Source organism: Octodon degus, unplaced genomic scaffold (genome assembly GCF_000260255.1).
Source record: "Octodon degus isolate 3935 unplaced genomic scaffold, OctDeg1.0 scaffold00005, whole genome shotgun sequence".
NCBI classification, from domain to species: domain Eukaryota; kingdom Metazoa; phylum Chordata; class Mammalia; order Rodentia; family Octodontidae; genus Octodon; species Octodon degus.
This window is the reverse complement of record NW_004524581.1, coordinates 21,616,378-21,638,931: the sequence shown is the minus strand read 5'-3', so window position 1 is coordinate 21,638,931 and position 22,554 is coordinate 21,616,378. Positions and strand designations below refer to the sequence as shown.

Genomic DNA, 22,554 nt, shown 5'->3' with positions numbered 1-22,554 from the left:
GAGTTCAATCCCTGGTTCCCGCCCCCAAAAAAAAAAAAAAAAAAAAAAAAAAAAAAAAACCACAATAAACCAACAGCATTAGCAGCTTCCTTGCTAGACTGTAGAAGATGTAGTGACAAGGACCTCAGTCACTGCTGCACTGTTACAAAATAACAACTGCTATTAGCAGACTCAAAAGAAGGGTTTCTAGAAGAAATGAGTGATGGAATAAAAAAACTCATTAATAGAATGGTATATAGCTCATACAATGTATATAAAAAGATGGATAAGGGTCCCTTAAACTCTTAGGATTGCTTCTTTTCCATTGATCAGTGAAGACTGTAAGTTAGTTCCTTCCCTGCTATCAGATAAAAGGGTGACTTCAGAGTTGGTCCCTTCTAGGCCACGACACTTTGTCTACAGAAGATGCAAAATCCTCCCTCCTCATTCCTTTTGCCAAAGTATCAGGAGAATGGGTCACCTGGAAACTGACTAACAATTTAAACAGAATCCTCCACAAAGGGCAACAGTTCAATATGATTCTGAAACTGAGTTTTTAGCCCGCTCTGTACACAAAACAACTCTACATAATGATTTCATTTGGAAATTTAAGGTTAAATCTCACAAACATTCTTATCAATGATCACTACCAAATATACCACAGTGAAAGGAAGCTTTATAAATCAATTAGTATTAAACTGAAAAGACTAACTTATATACATAGAAAACCAAATGACTGGAATCTGACCTGTGTCTTGATACCGCAGCTTATGCTCTGCTCACTCATAAAGTGATAAACTCAGAATTTACAAATGTACTGGGAATCACAGTGACTGCCCTGATCGAACATTTTAGGAAGCTGCCAGGTGTGGTGGTGCACACCTGTAATCCCGGCACTTGGAGGCTGAGGCAAGAGGATTGCAGCAAGTTTGAAGCCAACCTGGGTTACATGGTGAGTTCAAGGCCAGTCTGAACTTCACAGCACGATTCTGTCTCAGAAACAAACCAACCAACCTTATGAGAACAGGCATGGCACAACCACGGCCCCTGTACCCTGTTAATTTATGGGAAGGGGAAAATGAAGAGAGCTCTGCAGCCTGACAAGTGTAGGCATGGTTCCTGGGTTTGCCAACCCTCCTGGACTAGGTAAGTACCTTGACTTTGGTGCTAGATAAAACTGACTCTTCTACTAGGGTTTCCTAAGAAGACCCTAAGAACACAACAGAAATGATTAATTCTCTTTCCAAAAAAGAAAGTGTAAAATACTGTTCACTCTGTGATTATTTTACACAGAAAGAAAAATGTTAATTTCTAATCTACTCTAGCTTACTGTGTTAAAAACAAAAATAAAAAAGTTTAATTTTCAAATAAAAGGCATATTTGGAGCCTTGAGACTATTATTAGCTTTAGTGTGAAATAGAACTTCTGGTCCTTTAAGTGAATTAAAGTTAAAATATGATTTAAAAATAGTTCAACTGAACTAAATGTTACTTTATAAGCTAGCGATTTATATTTACAAGACTTGAATGCAATTTTTAAACCTATAAATTACAATACAAAACCTCTCATTTGCTGAAATTGCCATGATCTGAAGTGTCATTTACTTAATGCTTCACAGATGTCGGATGCCAAATTGTTAGACCAATTGGAAAGTATATTTGGTAGGGAAAGTCTTCCAGAACATGTTTGGCTATATTTTACTGACATTTACATGGGACATTATTTGATATGTGTCATTTATTTGTGCCTTATAATCTAGAAATGTAGCTCTCGTTTTCATTTTCTGTATTCAGTATGCTGCTACCATCACCACACAATGGCTTTTCATTCGAAGACACCATTGTTTCTATAATCCCCCAGACCAGGGTCATGTGCTACTCGATCATATTTTTAACTGGACTTTTCATTCACTTTCTTTTTGACCTTTACCCTAAGTGCCTTAGTCATCGCTCAACTGTTGCCGTAAAGATATTTTGCTTCACAATCCAGCTCACCACCACGAGTCTTTGCGTCCTTTAAGAAGCTGGTGTTCAGTGATGGGAAAGAACCAATTCTATTGTTAAATTGTTAGTGTCATGAGATCATGGTCTAGTGAATTTGGCTAACAGAAGCCACAGCAGGAGGTTAAAGACAGAAGACGAAAAGACTATTGATTTGAGTATTTAGAAAAGAAAATCTGGCATTTATAATTAATATTGGGGCTTTTCAAGGTCGTGACTATACTAGTAGAGACCACTGTAGGTTAGTCGCAGTACTAGTACAAACATGACTAAGAAACCCAAAATGAATATTAAAAAAGGGAATTTTTCTGATTCAAGGTAATCTGGATAATTAACATGGCTCTCCATGTATTACTAGTATTGTTTAAAACCCCTTTAAAACTATTAATCACAGAACAAAAAAAAGTGGAAAAATATTTTCATGTCCTACAACGCAGAGATTTTTTCTGTGATAGCTAGAACTATGTCTGTATTAAATGCACTGATTCCTAAAGATCAGGCACAGCTTATTACAACTGTGAGACATAACCTCTTATATATACCACTGAGCAGTTAAATACTTACAGAAACTTAATTGTCGACTTTCACAGAATTCTGCATATTGAGCTGAATCCATTATTCGGGTCTGTCTTTCTGCTCTCTAATAATATGTAGAAAGAAAAAAGAAAGATGTAAAGGAAACAGACTCACAGCTAAAATTTAGTCTTGACATACTGTACCATTTTTCTTTACTTATGTATCATGGTACATAAAATCATGCTAACAGCAATTGTGAACCTGGTTTTTCTAGGAAAGAATTTTAAATATTTCTTGCTTAGTATTGAAACTAAGGCTGAAGGACCTAATTTCTTAGATTGTGCATTTCTGAAGTTTCTTAATTCTACCATTCTTTTAAAGAAAACTGTGAAGGGATAATAGCCAAAGAGAAAAACCATTATTAACTATTATTGCCCAGGGCCAGGGAGATAGCTCAGTAGAATAAGTGCTTGCCTGGTAAGCACAAGGGCCTGAGTTCAATCCCTGGCTCGGAAAAAAACAAAAAAACAAAAAAACAAAAACAAAAACAAACAAACAAAAAAACCCCAACAACCCAACAACAAAAACTATTATTGCCCATCTGCTTTAAAGCAATAATGTGTCTATGTTAAAACAGGAGTCAGCAAATGAAATCCGCGTATTTCCTCCTCATATCATGGTGCCAGAGGTACAAATCCTTATTTTAAATTGCAAAGAAAAAGGTAAACAACACAGATCCTTTAATCTGAATCCAGGTATGATTCACAGTTTGGTATAGTTTTGTTAGTTGGTTTCTGATTCACTACAGCAAATGTTTGCTGCTTCTCTGTCTGACAAGACGTAGGATAATTATAATTCACCCATGGTCTGGTAGGAAAGAATATGACCACTTCCACTTCCTTGCTAAGAGAAGCATTTTGAAATGAAACAGGCTGGTACTTCTTGGAATAAGTTTCTGGCAAGCAAAAGAAAAAATTCTTGAAGATTTAAAATTGTTTTCTGCTTTGGAAGGAATTTCAGCAACTTATCTTTATTATAGTTATTGGGCTACATAAGTACCACTTCTTCTAATGTCTATGGATATTTTTGTATCTTAAAAACTGAAGTTATTCTTTTCTTTTTATTTGATTAGAGTGGAGGAGTGAACTTTCATGCTATGTCAGCTGGTGGAACATAATGCTGTGTCTGCAACTGTTCAATACTGAACAGATAAATGGCGTAGTAGGAGCTCAGGATAAAACTATTAACTGCTATTGTTTCTCCAAAGACTGCTGTTTTTTCCCTTTTCCTTGTCTTTTCTTTTTCTATTTTTTCCTTTCTTTCCGTACTTCCTTCCCTTACATAAAAATTCACAAACCTAAATTTATGTTGAGACATAAATTCAGACTTGTTTATTCTGTAGGTTAAAATATTCTTTTAGAGCATTTATGAGCAAACAAATGCTTAATAAATAGTTTGCACATACATACACATATAGAAAGAGGCAGGCATATACATTGTGTGCATTTTTAGAAATGCCATGTATTCTTTTATTTCCCTTTTTATTTTTTTATTGATTTTATTGAGAAAGAAATAGCAATGAGCAGTTTCAAAACAGGTTAGTAGGACAGTTACAATAATTAATACATTGCATATCATCTTCATAGTAGTTATTCATAGTACAAGATGCAGACATGATATTTGGTCTAAACACTATTAGTTCAAAATTTTCTTCTCATTTAACTAAAAGAAAATAGCTGTATATCTATGCTATTTTACACACACACACACACACACACACACACACACACACACACGTATCCCTAAAAGGGTGTGTCACTGGGTGGATTCTTATATACTTGGAAGGATTTCTGGACATGTAAATCCAGTTTACTTTTGGGCTTCTTTTCTTTTTTTTTTGTGTCTGACAAATAACTGAAGTGTTTACTGATAGAAAACAGAGAGTCAAGAAAAATTTATTTTTTAACAGAATAAATGCATTAGTAATGTATTTATTGAAAAAATCTTTAAGCTTGATAACACTTCTATATGTATTTATGAATGTATATCTGCTGATACGTATATTTGTCCCTGACAGTATCAAGAACCTCTCAGGTTTCAATTTCTAGCTCCTAGAAAAAACATCTGACACATGGCAAATAAACAATGAACATTTTAAACAAATGCCACCATTTATTCTATAGGGTAAATAGTAACAATCACTGTAAGGTAACCAGTCACTCAATTTCCATGTATTCCTACATACCTCCTCTGCCACTGTTTAGCTAAGTGAATGCCACATATACTAAATGGTCCACAGAAAGGACTTAGATCATCTATGGAACAAAACCCAAATGCTCCAAAAGAGATCCAACATTTTCTTCCTTGTGTGTATGCTTATATAGTTGATATTTACCTACAATAAATTATAACAGTTAATTTAGGAAAACGTATTGTTTTGGATTAAGGCCACCAGAGCGGTCAGCTTTAAGTGAAGCATGCAGTTAAAGGCTAAACCTATCATTGGGCTATAGTTGAATGATACTCATGAACATCAGAAGAACCTTAAAACTATTATAACTAACTTCACTCCCTCTTCAGTGCTCATTCTCCTCTGTCCACTAAGCATCTTCATTCTTTTTCAGTTTCTCCTGCATCTAAGTTTGGACCTTTAATTTGGGGAGCATTAGGCAGCTGACCTGAGGGCATGCCTGAGCAGCCATTTATCTGGCACACAGGAGACATGCAAGGTGGCAACTCACCAGTGAGGATTTATGGGCATGCAGAGGAGATGTACAGATAGCTTAAAGTTTATCTTGTTTCAGCCCCTTCATTTTAAAGATAAGGAAGCTGAGGTTCAGAGAGAAGGGATCTGTCAAAAGTGATTGAGTACAAACTGCAGCCCAGGAAGTTCAATTTCTGAGCTAGTCTATTTACATTATAAAAAACTATCTCTAAACTAGTTGTTGCTGTTTTTTTGGGGGGTACTCCAATTGTTGGCTTACCTAACTGGGAACTGGCTAGTGATAATAAGATCATAATCATTGGGCCAGCGAGATAGCTCAGCAGATTAAGCATCTGCCTAGGCAAGCGCAGGGACCGGGGTTCCATCCCCAGCACTACATGCTGCACTGCTCCTGCCTCCGGACACATTGAGCCAGCCACTGAGAATGAGTGCGGTGGTGCACACCTGTAATCCCTGTGCTGGGGAGGCAGAAAACAGGAGGATCACTACAGGTCTGAATTGCATAGTAAGACCCTATACCAAATACATTAAAATATCAATAAATTCCAGAGAAGGTAGGCTGTTTGTAAGCTCAAGACTCATTAAAAAATCAAGACCAAATATTAATAATTGGCCCAATATTAGTAATTTTGGCTTTTTTTTTTTTTTAGTATCCTAATTCCAGTTTCCCATCTGCCTTTATTTAAATCACTCAGCCAGACTCCAACCCATTCTAACTTATACAGTGGCAGTTCTTTTCTGATCCTGGTATGGTAAGAAATCTTTCCAGAAAAACCACAAAGGGAAAAAAGCCTTAAAAATAGTACAGTAACTTGAACAAAATACTAATGATTACTCTGTAAAGGAGCACAACCTTGAGGAGAAACAGTTTTAACAGTTCCATTTACAGCTCAGAATACTGTGGCTTAGAGAAGCTAATGGTAACTTTAATAGCATCCATTTAGGAAAGGGGCAAAGCTAGACAGAAGCAACCCTGGAGTACTTCCTCCAAGTACCACATGGCCCCTCAGAGAAGACTCTCTCCTATTCTTTGTAATGATGGCTCCACTCACTTCCAATTCTGGATTCTGAACCAAGTCTTAGGAGGAAGCTTCAGTACCAAAATGTCACTTTAAAAGGGCATTTTGAAGTTTAGTTGACCATTCCATACATTCATGAAACCAGAATAAAAACATCATCATATTGCTGGAATACAGAAAACACAAATCTCTTAAATAAGAAAATCGTTGAATCAAATGATGCTCTGCTGTGGTTGCAAGTTCAAGACCATCTTTAGATGGGTCAAGTTTTTCCTTAATCAGCCCAGAATGCCCATCCCTGGTTTCATGGATATCAACAACAGTGTTCTTAAACATCCAGAAAGAAAGATACGTAATATATTTATCCTTCTGTGGAGTTAAATCTCACCAGTATTACAATCTAGCAGAGTATAACACAAAGCAAATTATCTCTGAAAAGAATTATCCCTAAAATTTGTCAAACATTCAACAATTTTTTTTTTTTTTTTTGGTGGAACCAGGGATTGAACTCAGGCCCTTGCGCTTGCCAGGCAAGTGCTTATTCCACTGAGCCATCTCCCCGGCCCCCTCAACAATGTTTTAAAGCTTAACTGGAATAGATTTGTAAAGAAGTGTGTAATCAGTCATTTGTATCACTACTGAGAAGTTACAGCTTTTTCTGGTTGTTGTAAAACAAATTTGGAAGCCAGACTTCCATACCAGATGCACTTATGTTCTGGACTCTACCTAAATGAAATCAGGAAAGCAATTATCCCTGTGTACACAATATCCAGTGGAATTGGTTTGTTCAGAATCATGAACACAACATACTCTTGGGACACATTTGTTAAGCTGACTTCCGTTAAGGGAATGTGGCTGTGTCTTTGAAAGCTACTTTCAGCAAAGACAATCATCTCCTGCCCTGAAGATACGTATGAGGCTGAAGGCTGGACTGCTTATGCAGCTGGTATACTACTGCAACTCTGCCAGTGCTTGCAGAGTACAGACGCTACAGGTTAGCATATCTTCTGGCAGGTTCTCAAGATGCACGACATTTATCTTCCTTCGGTAACAGAACTAGAACATAATTTTCAAACCAAATGAAAGTTTATCTACTTTCACTTCTACTTAAAAGAAGATTTTTATCTAAAAATCTTACTGTGAATACTCTCAGAAGTCTTGCTACTGAAACATGTTTCTTCTGTTGGAAAGTACAAAATACCAACTATCTTATGTTGGGACAGGAACTGATGAAAAACTGAAAATGTCAAATGGAGTGGGTAACAGCATCATTCAGCTGTGTGACAATGTAACTCACATAATGTTTATGGACATGGGATATGCATTATATGGATGTACTATATGCTACGTTTGCAAAATACTAAAAAACTGCTAACAACAAACCACTCAAGAAACATCCCCCAACTCACTATACATAAGGATGAAGAGGCCCAGGAAGAGATAGTGACAGAGACATTTCAGCGCCTCAGAGTGTGCTTACTCTGCTTGTTGGGTCAGTTTATAATTCAGATTTCCTCTACACAAAAGTCAACTTGCCTCCCTCCAAACATAGTAAATCAGCACTGGTGTACACCTGTAATCCCAGCTCTTTAAGAGGCTAAAGCAGGAGGATCACAAGTTCAAGTCCAGCCTCAGCAACCTCATGAGATTATGTCTAAAAACAAAAGATATAAAAATAGCTGGGGTTATTTCAGTGAGAAGGTCCTGCGTTCAGTTCTTAGCACTACAAAAAGCAAAAAGCAAAAAACAAAAACAAAACAAAACAAAACAAAAAAACCCATGGTAGTGTCCCTTTTTAATCTGCTACAAAACTTATCCCTTTGGGCCTGGAATACTGTAACAGGTTCCTGGCATGTAACTTTCCTCTCACCTATTACGGGTATAATTACTTAAACTAAAAATATAACTACAGCCTAACCTGGCCATTCCTCAGAGGCATACACTTCGTAGGCACACACTAAGCCCAAAATGACTGTTTCCATACTTGCTGTTCATGGATTCCTGCCCTCGCACAACACTGCACTGGCCATTCCTCCCTTCATTCTCAGTCTTTTACAACATTCCCTTTCTTCAAAGTCCAGTACAGGACCCATCTGCTCCAAGTTTTTCTTAAAAACCCCAGTTTGTAATTTTTTTTACTTCCAGAAAAATACTGTCCTTGGGCCAGGGAGATAGCTCAGCAGCGTAAGTGCCTGCCTGGCAAGTGCAAGGTCCCAAGTTTGATACCCAGTACTGAAAAAAAAAAAAAAGAAAAAGAAAAAGAAAAAGAAAAAGAAAAAGAAAGAAAAACAGAACAGACAAATAGTCTCCTAGACAATATTATGTCCCTCTCTACATTTTTATGTATGCTGCTTTTGTCTCTTCCCAGAGTACAGTGACAGGCAGTGGGTATGCCAGTGTGCAGCTATAGTTCCAGCTATTTGAGAAGCTGAGACAAGAACATGCCCAGTGTTTGAGACCACATAAGGGCAGCATACTGAGGACTGGTCTCAAAAAAATTATAGCTTTAAGAATGTATTATTGAATGAAATAATGAGGTTGTATGTATTTCAATGCCACCCACATTTATAAATACAAACGTACACACAGGTGTGGATGTGTGTGTGCATGTGTGCCTGTAAGAAAAAGAAAATAGAAACTCTGTAAGAACATACATAATATATTGAATAATATCTGACTTTGAAAGTTGGATTATACATCAAATTTCTTAAAAGGCAGAGAATTAGAGATGTAATGAAGGTTGAAAACATGTTCTCAGGCCGGCCCAATAACTCAGTGGATTAAAGCACCTGCAAGCAGGCGCAGGGGCCAGGGGTTTGATCCCTGGGCCTGCCATGCTGGCCCTGCCCCTGGGGCCTGCTGAGACAGTAACTGAGACTGGCGTGGTGGCACCTGCCTGTAATATCCCAGCCTTTGGGAGGCTGTAAACAGGCAGATCAAATCTAGTAGAGTCCAATCTAGTAGTGAGACCCTTAACACCCTGTAGACCCTGCCCTAAAAAATAAAAAAAAAAAAAAAAAAAGAAAGAAAACATCTTCTCAGCAAGAGAACAAAAGATGCACGCAGGCGAGCGCACACAAAGCACAATGTTACTGTAACATTTAGGTGACAGGCTCAATCATGAATGACTTAGTCCTGAAATCAAAGGTTTGTTTTAGCTTGGCTCAAGTTTTCACTGGATTATAGAACCAAATAAAAGTACAGTATGTTTTCTATTTCACAGCTTTTAAAATGATAGTTTCCATTGGTGCTAATTTGCTCCCTCAGAGCAGCATGCATAAGCTATCAATTTTATGTGTCATAGGTATTAAGAATGTGTTATGGCAGTCATGAGAAGTTTCCTGAAGAAAGAGCTATAGACTCTAGAACATTCAAGAAATTTAAAAGGAATTTTGTGTCAAAAGTGAATAATTTTCACCAAGTACAAAGAGTTATTGAGAAATACACAAAAGGTTATTTGTGAACTTAGTTGTTTCAGAATACTGGAATTTTTTTTTTTTTTTTTTGGGGGGGCCTGAAACCTGTGGGCCTAAAAATATTAATGTGAATATAGGAGTTTTTCTATATATTTTAAGAATAACTTGGCTATATACTGAAAAATGAGGTGTGATAAAAAATAATGGATGCCTAAAATTTAAAAAAATTGACAGTAAAAGACATTGCTAGTAATCCCCGTCAAAATACTAAAAAAAATCCCCCTCACTTCAAATACACATTCTGTTCCTCTTGACACTTTCTGAAGCAGTTCTGGATGCCTTTTAACGTCTGTCATTACACGAGCTGTCCTGGCTGCCTCCATGTCCTAAATCAATTTAAAGTGTTTGTCTATGATGGTCACTTTGACACTGGGGAGAACCGGAAGCCACATGGGGCCAATCCAGTGAACAAAGTGGAGGCAAGACACACTGTACCATTTTTATGAGCCTGCCTGTGCAATGAATGGTAACTGAGTGACATACACTGTAGCTTTGATCATACCTCATAAAGATGCAAAGGGGTATTTCTAAGACTGCTTGAGAAAGTGGCAAGAATAACAAGTGTGCTCAATGCATATAAGTATACTAAGTGGGATGAGTGACCTGTACTTTTTATTTTAATACATTAAAAACTGTATACTCACTATTACTTGATAACTCTTTTGGATTACTAAAGTCAAAATAATACTTAAAGGCTGATTTAATGTCTGATTAAATTAGCTAAATCTGATTTTATTAAGCTTGTAGAGGAAAATAACCATCTATAGTATTTCCTTCCATAAAGTAAAATTTGTGTTCTTCTAAGTATGTATCACTCTTAAAAATAATACAATACCATACAACCTGATTCCATGTTTAGTTATAAATTCACATGTTTGATGTTAATTCTAATTTTTACTACTATTTTCCTGAAACAGTAAACATGCTCTGGAACACTGACAATAACATAAAAAGTTATGTAAATTTCTGCCTGAACTAGTTCTTTAAAGTAACAGAAAAAGACTGCCCCCGTGTTTTTTTCCTGATTGTGGACACTGTGAATACTTTTTGTGGTTTTTACTTGGCTGTAAATCAAGGAAGTGAGCAAACAGGATAGTGTGTGTATGAGATCTTCAGAGACTCCAGACAACACTCCTGAAAACTTAAGAAGTTAATATCCAATAGGCTGCCACTGCTTTGTAGTTAGACAAATGGTAAAGATACTACTAAATATTTTGGTGGCTCAGATAATAGTGTGGGAAATGCAGCTCCTGCCTTCTTTTTAGCCTGGAGTTAGAACTGTAAATCTTGAGCAGACAGACCCAACACTCTGGGTAGGCCTGATGCATTTACACCGCACACCTGGCACTTGGGGAAGTCAGAACACTCACCATCTTCCTCACGGATGTAACAGGAGAGACTACTGCATTCTCCTTTTGTTGTTGCTATGTGACATAACTGAGTTTTTTCAGCACAGATTTGTTCTGAACATATAAAATTTTTATTAAAGATTAATCCAGCAAATTAATTTTTTTCTAAGCAAATTCCATCAATAGTACTTTCAAAATAGATCTGAAATAAACCATTTTTATCACCTTATACCTTAATAGCTATCATGCTAGTCCAGGCCAACACCTTCATCTTTTCTGGAAGATGTATTTAATGAGTGCATCTTCCTGCTTCCACTCTTCTTCCTTTCCTCTTAGCCCTCACCAGGATACAGACTGGATAGTAACAAGACTGAGCTTTTGAAAACATAGTGTGCTGTTTATGTCCAAAACCCTCCAATGTTACAGAGTAAAAGCCAAAGTCCTCCAACTGGCCCATGCACCTCCATGCTGTGGCTCCCTGTGGCCACGCTAGCCTTACCTTCTGTAGTTCCCTTGCAGCCACATTCGCATTCTTGAAAAAGTGTGTATTGGACATGCTTTTGGGTCAGACATCCTTCCTGCACTGCTACCTGGTTGGCTCCTCTATGTCTTTTGGGTCTCTGTTCAGAGGTCACTTTGATAGGGCTGTCTATGACCAATCTAATATCAAAAAGCAGTTCCTCCCATAGTACTGTCACTTAACCTATTTCAGTTTTCTGTGGTTTTTTTTTTTTTTTTCTTTTTTCTTTTTGGCAGAACCAGGGATTGAACTCAGCTCCTTGCCCTTGCCAGGCAACCGCTTATTCTACTGAGCCATCTCCCTGGCCCCTCTGTGTAGTTTTCACCACTGCTTTGATGTAATATGTATTTTCCCTTCCATCTACCTTCTCCCAACTAGAATGAATATTTTATATTTGTTTTATTATATTTTTCCACTGCCTGTATGAGGTTTTGCTAAGTGTGCTTATGTTGAGAATGGTTGTGAGAATAAAAAAAGGAAAAAAAAATGTTAAGAGAGTTTTATGGAAATTTCTTAAATGAAAATGCCAAAAGAGATGGTTTCACAGAGGCAAGGATAAGAGACTAGAACCCATCAATTCTCTAAAAGATATTTTTCCCATCCAAGTACTAGCCAGTCCCACCCTGCTTAGCTTCTGAGATTAGATGAGACTGGGTGCATGCAAGGTGGTATGGTCATAGACTCTGAAAGATATTTCTAAAAAAAAGAAAGAAAGAAAAAAAAAAAAGGCCATAGGAAGGAATGTGAAAGGTACTTAACTGGCCTATGCTCCCTGTCATTCAAGAAGGGAGCACAGTGTCTCTGATTTCAAGAGGGGCTATGTCATACATGAGACTGAGGATGGCTACAATACTCAAGGAACAATTTCCACGCACCAGACCAAGTGATCTTGGGAAAACTATGAAACATGTTGTCCTATTTCCATTAATTCTCTTCTTGGTTCTGGCACCATGGTGTGTGGTAAAAACTGACAGCCATCTTCACAGAGCACTTAGGAAAGAGCTGCTATGACGCAAACCAGACTCCAGGCCCTGCGCTAAGCTCTTTTGAGCCAATCAACTAGAAGTGCCATTACCTTATCCTATACTCTCTTTCTGAAGGCTGCATTATTGCTGCCAGAAAATATTAAGCAGTGGCAGAGATAACTGTCTTAATGATGCATTAAGAGGACCTATTACAGCTTTACCAATTATGAATTATTTTGATAGTTTCAGTTTATATCTAAAAATCTGACTATATAGTAAGCCTTTAAAATTCTAGAAAGCACCCTAATATGGTTAAATTACACCTACCTTATTTATAACAGAAAAAATACTGTTATAAATAAACTTTGAAAAATAGAAATATTATAAATATGCTTAAGAGAAAATCTGAATAACATAAAGGAAGTGAACTGAAACTATAAAAAGATGAATAATGTAGTCTATTATATTTTGCTCCAGTAAAGAAATGAGGTCACCAGTCTAGGGAGAATTCTCAAGGGAATATATTATGGAGAAAAAAACCCAGGCTTTTACAACTTGACAGCATTTGAATTCGTATTAGAAACAAAACAAAAATTAAATTATTTATTCTCTTCAAAAGAATGCCTCAGTCATTTCATAGCTAAAGTTTCTTTTCTCATAATGAAGTTGTTTTCATGAGTCAGAGATGAGCAAGTTGATCAACTGACATCAGAGGAGGCTGAGCCAGCTAGAAGCACAATCTAACTTAAAACAGAGAAGACAACGATTTCCTGATATTCTGAGATTTAGTCACTGAAAAATAAGGGAAAATGATAGTGCTCACCAAATATGACTATCATAAGAATATAACAGTAATTTTAACAGTCACAACTGCCTTTGTTTCAAATGTAACAAATAGAAATTCTCACATACTAAACAAGAAAAATGTCTATAAGTTTAGAAAATGAATATTTTAAATTTATATCTTAAAAGTCTGCTTAATTAATTTCAAAGTGTCTCTCCCTCCTTTCCTTTCATTTCTTTATGTTGTTAGAAACAGGGTCTCGCTATGTAGTTCATGCAGGCCTCGAAATGGTGATCTCCCTGCTTCAGCACTGCGAGTGCAGGCTGACAGGTGTGCGCCACCATGCTTAGCATTTATAAAAAGCAGCAATCATCTTTATGATCACTGTGAGTGTGAAGCCTCGGAAGAGACTTGCAGAGACAGATCTGAAGGTGCCCTTGCTGGTTTTGGTGGTAGCATAAGTGTCTTAAGAAGCCCGAGCACAATGCCTGTTGCCTGGGATTTCAAGAATGTACATGAGCAAAATCCTGAGATCACAAATGCAAAGCTTGTAATTTGGGTTGTTAACAAAATGGTTTCTGTTAAAATATTTGATAGGAAAATTCCTGTTCTCTCAGCTGTCATTGCCCGAGTTTTATCAGGCCTTAATATCACTGGCCATTACACCCAGTTCTTAGTTAGAAAGGTCTGGAGGCATCCAGAGGGTGGTGTGTGTGTGTGTGTGTGTGTGTGTGTGTGTGTGCGTGTGACTACAAAGACAGATGGGGAAAGAACACTGTGTGAGTGACTCAGGGATCTGAGAAAGTATTTCAGCTTAACTAAAGTAACAGTGAAAGCTTTAAAGAAGAAAAGCATGAGGAAGGGGCAAGCAGAGGTGGAAAATGGGTAATGAAACAAGGATCACAGCTCAGAACAGCAACAGGAGTGGATTGTGCTTATCACTGTATGTCTGTCCTTCAATAAGTCAGCCAGGAAGATCAGCTACTGTCATTTTCATGAAAGAAACTGGAGCTCACTGACTGTAATTTTGTAACAACAGCAACAACAACAAAAAAATTGAAATAATAAAAAACAGCAGAAACAGTGGGGAGAATGCCTGTGTCCTCTTCTCCCAGTCTTGCCATTTAAACACATTATAAATCACACAGAGTCCATGTGTTATAGATAGGATCTACATGAGTGTTCCAGTGACTTTTCATCAAAGGAGGGTTACAATTCCTTCTCCAAAACAAGTGTTCTTTCTACTGGATTACTAACTCCTATAACAAAGCTTCTTACTCAGAAACAAAAATTTCAGGCTGAAAGTGAACTAAAATTAGACAGTGTTCAATGGGCATTACATGTCACAGTTCTAGAGATTTATAAGATTTATAATAATCTAAAATTTCTATATGAAATACTCTTTAGAAGCCCTGATAAGAAACTAATTTCATTTTTAACCTGAAGCTTGAGCAATGGACAGTTTTGATAAAATGTAGAAACGTGTGCTAAAGTATATGTTATTTAATAAAAGTGGACAAATTCCGTGGAATTCTTTCATATAGTAGCCACTAAAAATACACACAACACTTGTAGTCATTTTACTGGTGGGTGGCAGTGTTAAGATATTTCAATATCTACTAATGTTGGGGGCCGCAGGAAGCTAGGAAATTGATCAAATGTGTGCAGGTGGGACTGGGCCTCAGTGCCTAAAGCAAAGCAGCTACCTCACTCCTGAGACAAACATCCTGTTTGGTTAAGGTCAGCTATTAGTCACTAGGCAACCTTGTGTCATGTGTTACAAACTTTGAAAAAGTATAAACAACCATAAGTTTTGTTGTGGAGGAAGTTAGTCTTGTCCATCAGGCAGACTAGCAACCACCTAGCCCAGCTTTTATCTTCTTCTCTATCTTTCTCATTCCTGCCTCCATGTCTCCCCAGGTAGAACCGTTCACAGTAAGATCAACAGATCCTTACATACTAATCTTACACATGTGGTAAATTTTGGCCCTAATTACTACATAGGAACATTTCTAAACTAAATTCTATTGTTCTGCACACTTACATGAATTATACCATGTGTTTTTACAAAGAAGAGTTTATCAATGGAAGTTATTATTTCTTAAATATCTTTGTGCTAGATTAAGGTAGGTATATTATGTTATCCCAAATCTTCCACACCATTTTAAGATGTAGATCCAGACAGGAAATCTGTGCTCCAGGAACATTAAGTCACCCATCTGTGTCAGTAGCATAGTGGGTAGGAGGCAGGACTGTGATCTGATTACTCAGGTCTGTCTCACCAAAAGCCTATGCTCTAGTCAGAACACCATGAGCCTACGAAGAATGTCAAAAAGACAGACTGTACACCAATGCGTAAAGAATGGTATTCTGAAACAAAGACTATGATTCATATATGTGACTGAAAAATTGAGGCCAAAGGCATAAATTAATTGGCCAAACACTTTGAGAAAATGCAGTGTATGTACAATTTGTTAGTCTGTATGTTTTAAGTAGGAACAAACTATTCTGACACAAGGAAGGCTTCCATCTGGAGTCAAAGGGAGAAATGCTTGCAGGTACAAGTGAAGAGAAGCAGCTTTACCAGGCAGTCAGAGGGAACAATGACCCTAGGAGGAAGACAGGAAGATGCTCACCTGTTACAGGTAGGTTAATAACAAAAAACAAAACAAAACAAAATATGGAGAATACTGAAATAAATGAAAGAAAGCTGTGCAATGAAAACAAGACCTCACCAAAATAACAAATTAAGATTCCTTATTGCACAAAAGCTGTTCTCCAAGAATTCCTTCACATTGGTGCTTTCATGATACCTCTGAATATGAGGAACTACGATGTGATTTATACACAACTCTGATAGTACTTAGCACATCAAATGTCCCATACAGACTGTTAAATTAGCACACTCTGTTAGTGTGCATACCTTATTTTACAGTGTTCCTTAAAGGAAGAAGAAGAGTATGTAGCCCCAATCATAGTTGATTCTTTTTTTTTTTTTTTGGCAGAACTGGGAATTGATTTCAGGCCTTTGTGCTTGCCAGGGAAGCACTTATTCCACTAAGCCATCTCCCTGGCCCTCATAGTTGATTCTTATAGAACAATAGTTTAGTTTCACAAGTAGCATGATGGTTATTTTAATCAACAAACAAACAAACAAACACATTCCTAATACAAAGATACCTAATATCAAACCCTTTCCCTTATATTCTTCCAGAATTTAAGAGGCAGGAAGCACAAATCATGTATTTCTGCAAGCTTTTGATGCCAAGTCTTAATAAAACTCTTCCTATTACTCTATCTTTTAGGCTGAAATACATTAAGACACATGCTTATTCTGTGGTTATGATTATTCTTTTAAAGTCACAGCCCATGATAAAATGTCTCAATTAACAGATTTAATTTATCAATTACCTAGGAAAGAATTAATGAAAGAAAAAAAAAAAACCTCGATGTCTTCAGTAAAGGTTAAGTGACACTTTGGCATTGACAGTGGGTGGCAGTCCAAGTAAAGTCTGTTACAGGCTGGGTAAGCCAGCTCTTCATGAAGATAACAGGTTCACATGACAGATACAAACTGCTCTCAGGATATGACAAAAAAGCCTGTTGCACATCATAAATATCTAATTCATTTTACTGACAACAATTACATTGTATGTGAGAACCTGCCTTAGTATTAGTATCAGACAAGACAGAATCCAATCACTGCCAAACACATTGGAACTATCAAATTCTTGTCATTTATCAGACTGTTACTAGCATATTCTTTCTACTAGTTCAGGTCTATTTAAAACATGAACCATTCTAGGAGACCCTTTCATAGATTTAACCAGTTATGATTCCTTTTGCTATATATAATTTATTCCAAATTATAGCTGCTGAGGTAAGATACAATTTTATTTCTCCTCAGATAAATGAATTCTAGAGATAATTATTCAGGTGTGACATTCCCACAGCTGAAGTCACCAAAGACTCAATCTCTTCTGCTGTCTGCTCTGATGTTGTGGTCTTGGCCTCGACTTTGTTATTTATATCAGCTTCTCATATATGCACAAATCAAAATGCATAAATGAAGGAAGGAAAGTAAAGGGGTGCATTCCTGCTCTTTGAGGAATACTGCTAGAAAGCCAAGGAGAATACTTCGCTTACATTTCATTGGCCACAACCCTGTCATGTCACTAAATTTAGCTGCAAGGTAAGATTATAAAAGTGGTATTTTGTATGGATGAGAGAAAAAGAGCACAGATACTGCATAGCAGCAGCAGTCTGTGCCATAGGATTAGGGTATAAAGTTCATTGCATGTACGTGATTCATGATGCGTATTTCCAGAACTGAGTTTTAGAGCTCAAAAAAGCCTCACTTAAAATTGAGGACTGCCTTTCATCATGTCATTCACTGACATTTTAAAAATGTATTTCATGTAACTTTAAACTTCATTAAGTCCTTTTAGGGGATAAGGAGAAGGCATGTTACGTTAAACAAATAACATTAGTATTGTCCTAACTCCAAGACGACTAGGAAGCACTACTCACACTTAATCTATCACGTTGCAGATTTAGTATAATGACTCACGGAAGGTGAATGACCTAACAAAGTACACGTGAACAGTAATTTCAATAGGTTTACAAATATTTTGTGATCATTCATTTCTACATTTTAATATAAATGCCAGTTGGCAGGATGGATCATTTTTCTTTGAACTGTCTCAATCTGACTCTTCCTGGAATTACAAAGAGCCAGTGAAAAGTCATCAGTCTCAAACTGCATCAGAGAGAAAAGGTCACTAAAGTACAAGGTGTGATTTAAAAGTGTCACGAATATTTACATTTTAAAAGATTACAGTAAAATACATACTGCCTTTAACCTCCCTCAAACACTTCCCCTCACTTCAAACACACTTATACAATTATTCTTAATACTTTCTGAAGCAGCTCTGGAAGTCTTCTTTCCTCAGTGTCTTTACTTGGGCTGTCCTGGCTCTCTGGGTATCCTGCATTAATTCAAAACATTTATCTGTCACAGTCATTTTGATTTGGGGGAAGAGCCAGAAGTTATATGGGGCCAGCTTTGGTAAACAGCGTGGAATAGGACAAACTAGCATTTTTCTTTTTTAAATGTATTTAGTGCAGGGTCTTCAGGGTCTCACTACACAGATCAGACTCTTAGTGATCCTCCTGTTTTCAGCCTCCCAAGGCTGGGATTACAGGCATCTTATCAGCCTGCCTTTTCCATTAGATGGCACTTAGCAGCAGCACTCACAGTATTTTGTATTATCCCTCGTAAAGACATTAAAAATTTAGGCTTTTGGAACTGCTTTAGCAAGCAACAAGAATGGTGTCTGTGAAGTCAGAAGAAGAGAGGTAATGGTAATGTGACTTTTGCTGTAATAATTTTTTAAATTTAAACTCACACAGTATTTTCTGTTCAGCTTTGTAGACTAGGGGCATACAATCTGAACTGATCCCAAAAATTAGGAATGTGAGAGGAACTGAGAATATCTTCAGTGTGAAATATAAATTCAAGATAGATTTTAATGAAGAGGCCATAATACCTGACAAACACTGCTTCACTTAATAATGAAAAGCTTAAAATTTAAAAAAAGTGTCTACTTCTAAAGATGAAGTTATATTTTGTGGAAAAGATAAAAAGAAAAAGCACAGATGAAGGCAATAAAGGTCATCTGCAAAGGAACAGGACATATCATAGGTTAATACAGTCCTACCCAATCTCCATAAATTCCAAGTCACTAGTCCTGAATAACAATCACAGAGATTTAATGATAATCTCAAAACTTAAAATTTTCTTAAATATTACTTAGGAGCCATCTGACAACAGAGAAAGATCAGAATAAGCAGCAGTGAGAAAGCTATCATGGGAGTCGGAAAACCTGCACTATTGGTCTTAACTTTATATGTAACACACCATAGGAATTGGTATTGAAGTCCTTCATCTAGTGGTGACTGAGCTCTCCAATACAACCTGACATTTCTTTGTGTATCTTGTATCTTAGGGAGTCCTGGGCCTCAGTCCTGAGATACAGGAGAACAGATAACCTGTCCAAGTAAACACCAGAAAATTGCCTCAAACTGTTTTCCAGAGTTCTTTATATAAATGAAATTTCAGGTATTTCACAACTGTAGGTCTGTGGGAACTACTTCAATGACAGCAACCATACAACTATATATGTTACAGCATCAACTCTGAACCAACCTATTTCTCATCTCACAGGGAAGGAATTTCTTTCATTGATTTGTATCAGGAAGCCTTGTGATACCGGTAACGAAAGAGAGACTTTCATAAGACACTGTACATTTAAAATAGATGGGAGAGGAAGTAAGAATTCAAACGCTTTTTAACAGGGAAATTTAAAAATTAGAAAAATTACCATACCAGTATGGCTCCAAGTAACTCCTCCTAAAGATGTTCCTCACTAAACTGAATTAGATCCAAGGTGAGAAACCAAAGAATATACAGTAATGAGCTATGTAAAATGTACAGGCCATCATATGGTACATACAGAGGCTAAATATTAAATCTGTGCTTTAAAAGTAACTAAAACATGCATTTTATTCACTAGTCGCCTCTTGTTTCTTTTTAATACAAGGATTAATCTTTGCATGGAGCTACATCCCCAGCCTTTTTTTCTGTTTTTATTTTGCAATAGGGCCTTGCCAAGTTGCCCAAATGCAACTTGATATTGTACCTGCCTCAGCCTCCCAGAGTGCTGAGGTCACAGGTATATGCCACTGTACTCTGGCCTCAGTTATATTTGAGGGGAGTATACTTAAGACTTCATAGTGTCCCAAAGCATGTCAGTGTTTATTGAAAATACATATGAAAAAAAGTTGTGAATGGATGTTTGAGTCATAGGGATGGATGACCAGAATTACAGAGAATCCCCATAATCAAACAATCATCACCATCTTATATTTTTTATTGTATTAGTATATAGAGTTACTTACTAGGTGGAAGTAAACATTCTATGGTACAAGCCTGGCATTCTAAGAAAATAACAGGCTTCAAAAATAAAATTTCCTTAAAGTTAATGTCTATCTTCCAACAACCTACAAAAGCAGTAGGTAGTAGGTTATGTGAATACACCTTTGAATATGCCTCACAGCAAGCATATCCCATTAATTGATGGAGAAAAAGAACCCTACCAAGTCTCTATTAAAAAGAAATCAGCTTTGGTATGCTTTTGACACTTTAAAGAGCACATTATATGGGGAAACAAAATAAACATTTAATCTGGCAAATGAAAATGGATTTGGGGTTTCAACACACTTGGCAAACAGGTAGAATTAAATTCAACTCAACTATGCAGAGAAACTAATACGGTATTTAAATATTTTCTAAAGTAACATAGTATTTAAAGTAACACATTTGAAAAACTTTTTATTGAAATGTTTCACAGGTTTGATGAGAATATTTTTAAGTGAAAGAGCTTGACTAAAAACAAATTTTATTTTTTGTTATTCTTTAGTAGAACTTTAGTAAGTGTTTATATTTACTCTTGTGAGTCATTTTCCTTTAAATCTAAGACAACTATATAATACACTTTATAGCTTGTTAAAGAAATTTTAGGATACAAAAATCAGCTTTTGAATAAAAGACAGGTGTGGTCTCAAATAACTAGCACATATGCTCATGCATTATAAATGCTGAGGAGATGGACAGACAGGTGATCTATCACAGTTACTAGCTATGGCGCTGTCTACTTTGCAGCCTCCATCTCTGCACAGTTCCCATATAATCCTCAGTGTTGGCAAGGCGCAAAAGGACCCTGCCTCCTAGCTGCAATACCACGCCTGGGTGGGTACACCCAATCCAGGCTGGGCCAGTTAGTTTTAATTATCTAAGTCATACCCCAAGACTTGAAAAGCAGAGAGCTGGGCTTGCCTTTCTCTCGGTGAAGCACCTAAATGGGAATTTCTGGGATGCGTAGTCCTTTGAGTAAACAAAACCTCATTCAATGGGGAAAAAAAATTAAGGCCATGTATATAGAGAAGCAGAGATCAGAAAGAGCATACAACAGTTTATTCCATTGGGTCTTGAGTTAACAGTTCTGAGGCCTAGTTATAGCTCCATTTTTAGGCTGCTTATCAGAGTCACATCCTTATAACATGAAAGATGGGTTCACATAATGTAATCCATACATATGTTAACATATATTAAAAAAAACATTTATTTAGCCTCCTGTGATCTGTAGCCTCAACATGAATCTACAATCTCTGCACAGTCTTGACACCCATCATCAGAAGAAGCGTGAACTCCAAGCAAAATACAACTCCTATAACCAAGTTGTTTCTGCATCTTGCAAAAAAATTAATCTCTTTCTCACATACAACAATCATTTGTATTATTAATAGTACACTTACTTAACATGTATCTTTTAATTAATAAATGATACTGCCATAAATTTACATAAAGGCCTAAACACTACTGCCAAGTTCTTCATAAAATAGGAGGTAAGATCTATCTAAATAATCTCATTGGTAATCAGGTAGGGTGTCAAATTTTACTTAATAGTTACCTCTAACATGAGCAACTTTCTGTTTCAGAGAAGACAAGCTACAATTACATTTAAAACTAAAATATAGAATCCCCCAATCCATAAATATGCTGTATCCTACAAGTTTGTTTTAAATTCAGAATGCATCTTCCCATAGATAAATTACCTTAAATCATGTTAAATTTTTAACTACAAAAACCTCTAACCCACGAGTAGCTGGACTCTACTAACTTATATAGGCATTACAATGATGAAGAGTCTGTCCTCTTTCCATAAGGACTAGTATTAGAAAACATTTTGAAATCATAAAGTTGGTCTTTGACATTTTCTTCAATTATTTCTGAAACTTTCTAAACTCTGCAGTGCTTCCCTCTACAATTTCTTTCTCCAAATAATGGAATATAATGGAATATACCATTTAACTTAATGTTCTCTACTTTTCAAATTTTTTAAAGGTTCAAAACCACTTTGCTAATAAAAAGAAAGATTTGTGTTATTAGCTGTTTTTGCTTTTTGACAGTATTTGTCTCAGTTTTAATATTATGATGCACAGTGTATTAACTATTGTTATTCTCTTATTTTGCTATGATTTTTATTTATTTAAAAAAGACCAGGGGCTGGAGAGATGGCTCAGTGGTCTAAGGCACCTACTTAGAACAAGCTTGGCAAAGCATCAGGGACCGCGGTTCAATCCCCCAGCACCACATGCCA

The 22,554-nt window shown here is 36.6% G+C and overlaps 1 protein-coding gene across 3 annotated transcripts in view; it reads right to left on the bottom strand.

Moving 5' to 3' along the window:
* Positions 1-22,554, bottom strand: part of Supt3h (SPT3 homolog, SAGA and STAGA complex component) — a 442,678-nt gene that overhangs the window by 108,848 nt on the left and 311,276 nt on the right. For all 3 annotated transcript variants that reach the window (XM_012515533.2, XM_023719414.1, XM_023719403.1), the window contains exon 7: positions 2,544-2,619. In XM_012515533.2, coding sequence (XP_012370987.2) covers positions 2,544-2,619 — 76 coding nt within the window. The remainder of the gene's footprint in view (positions 1-2,543; positions 2,620-22,554) is intronic.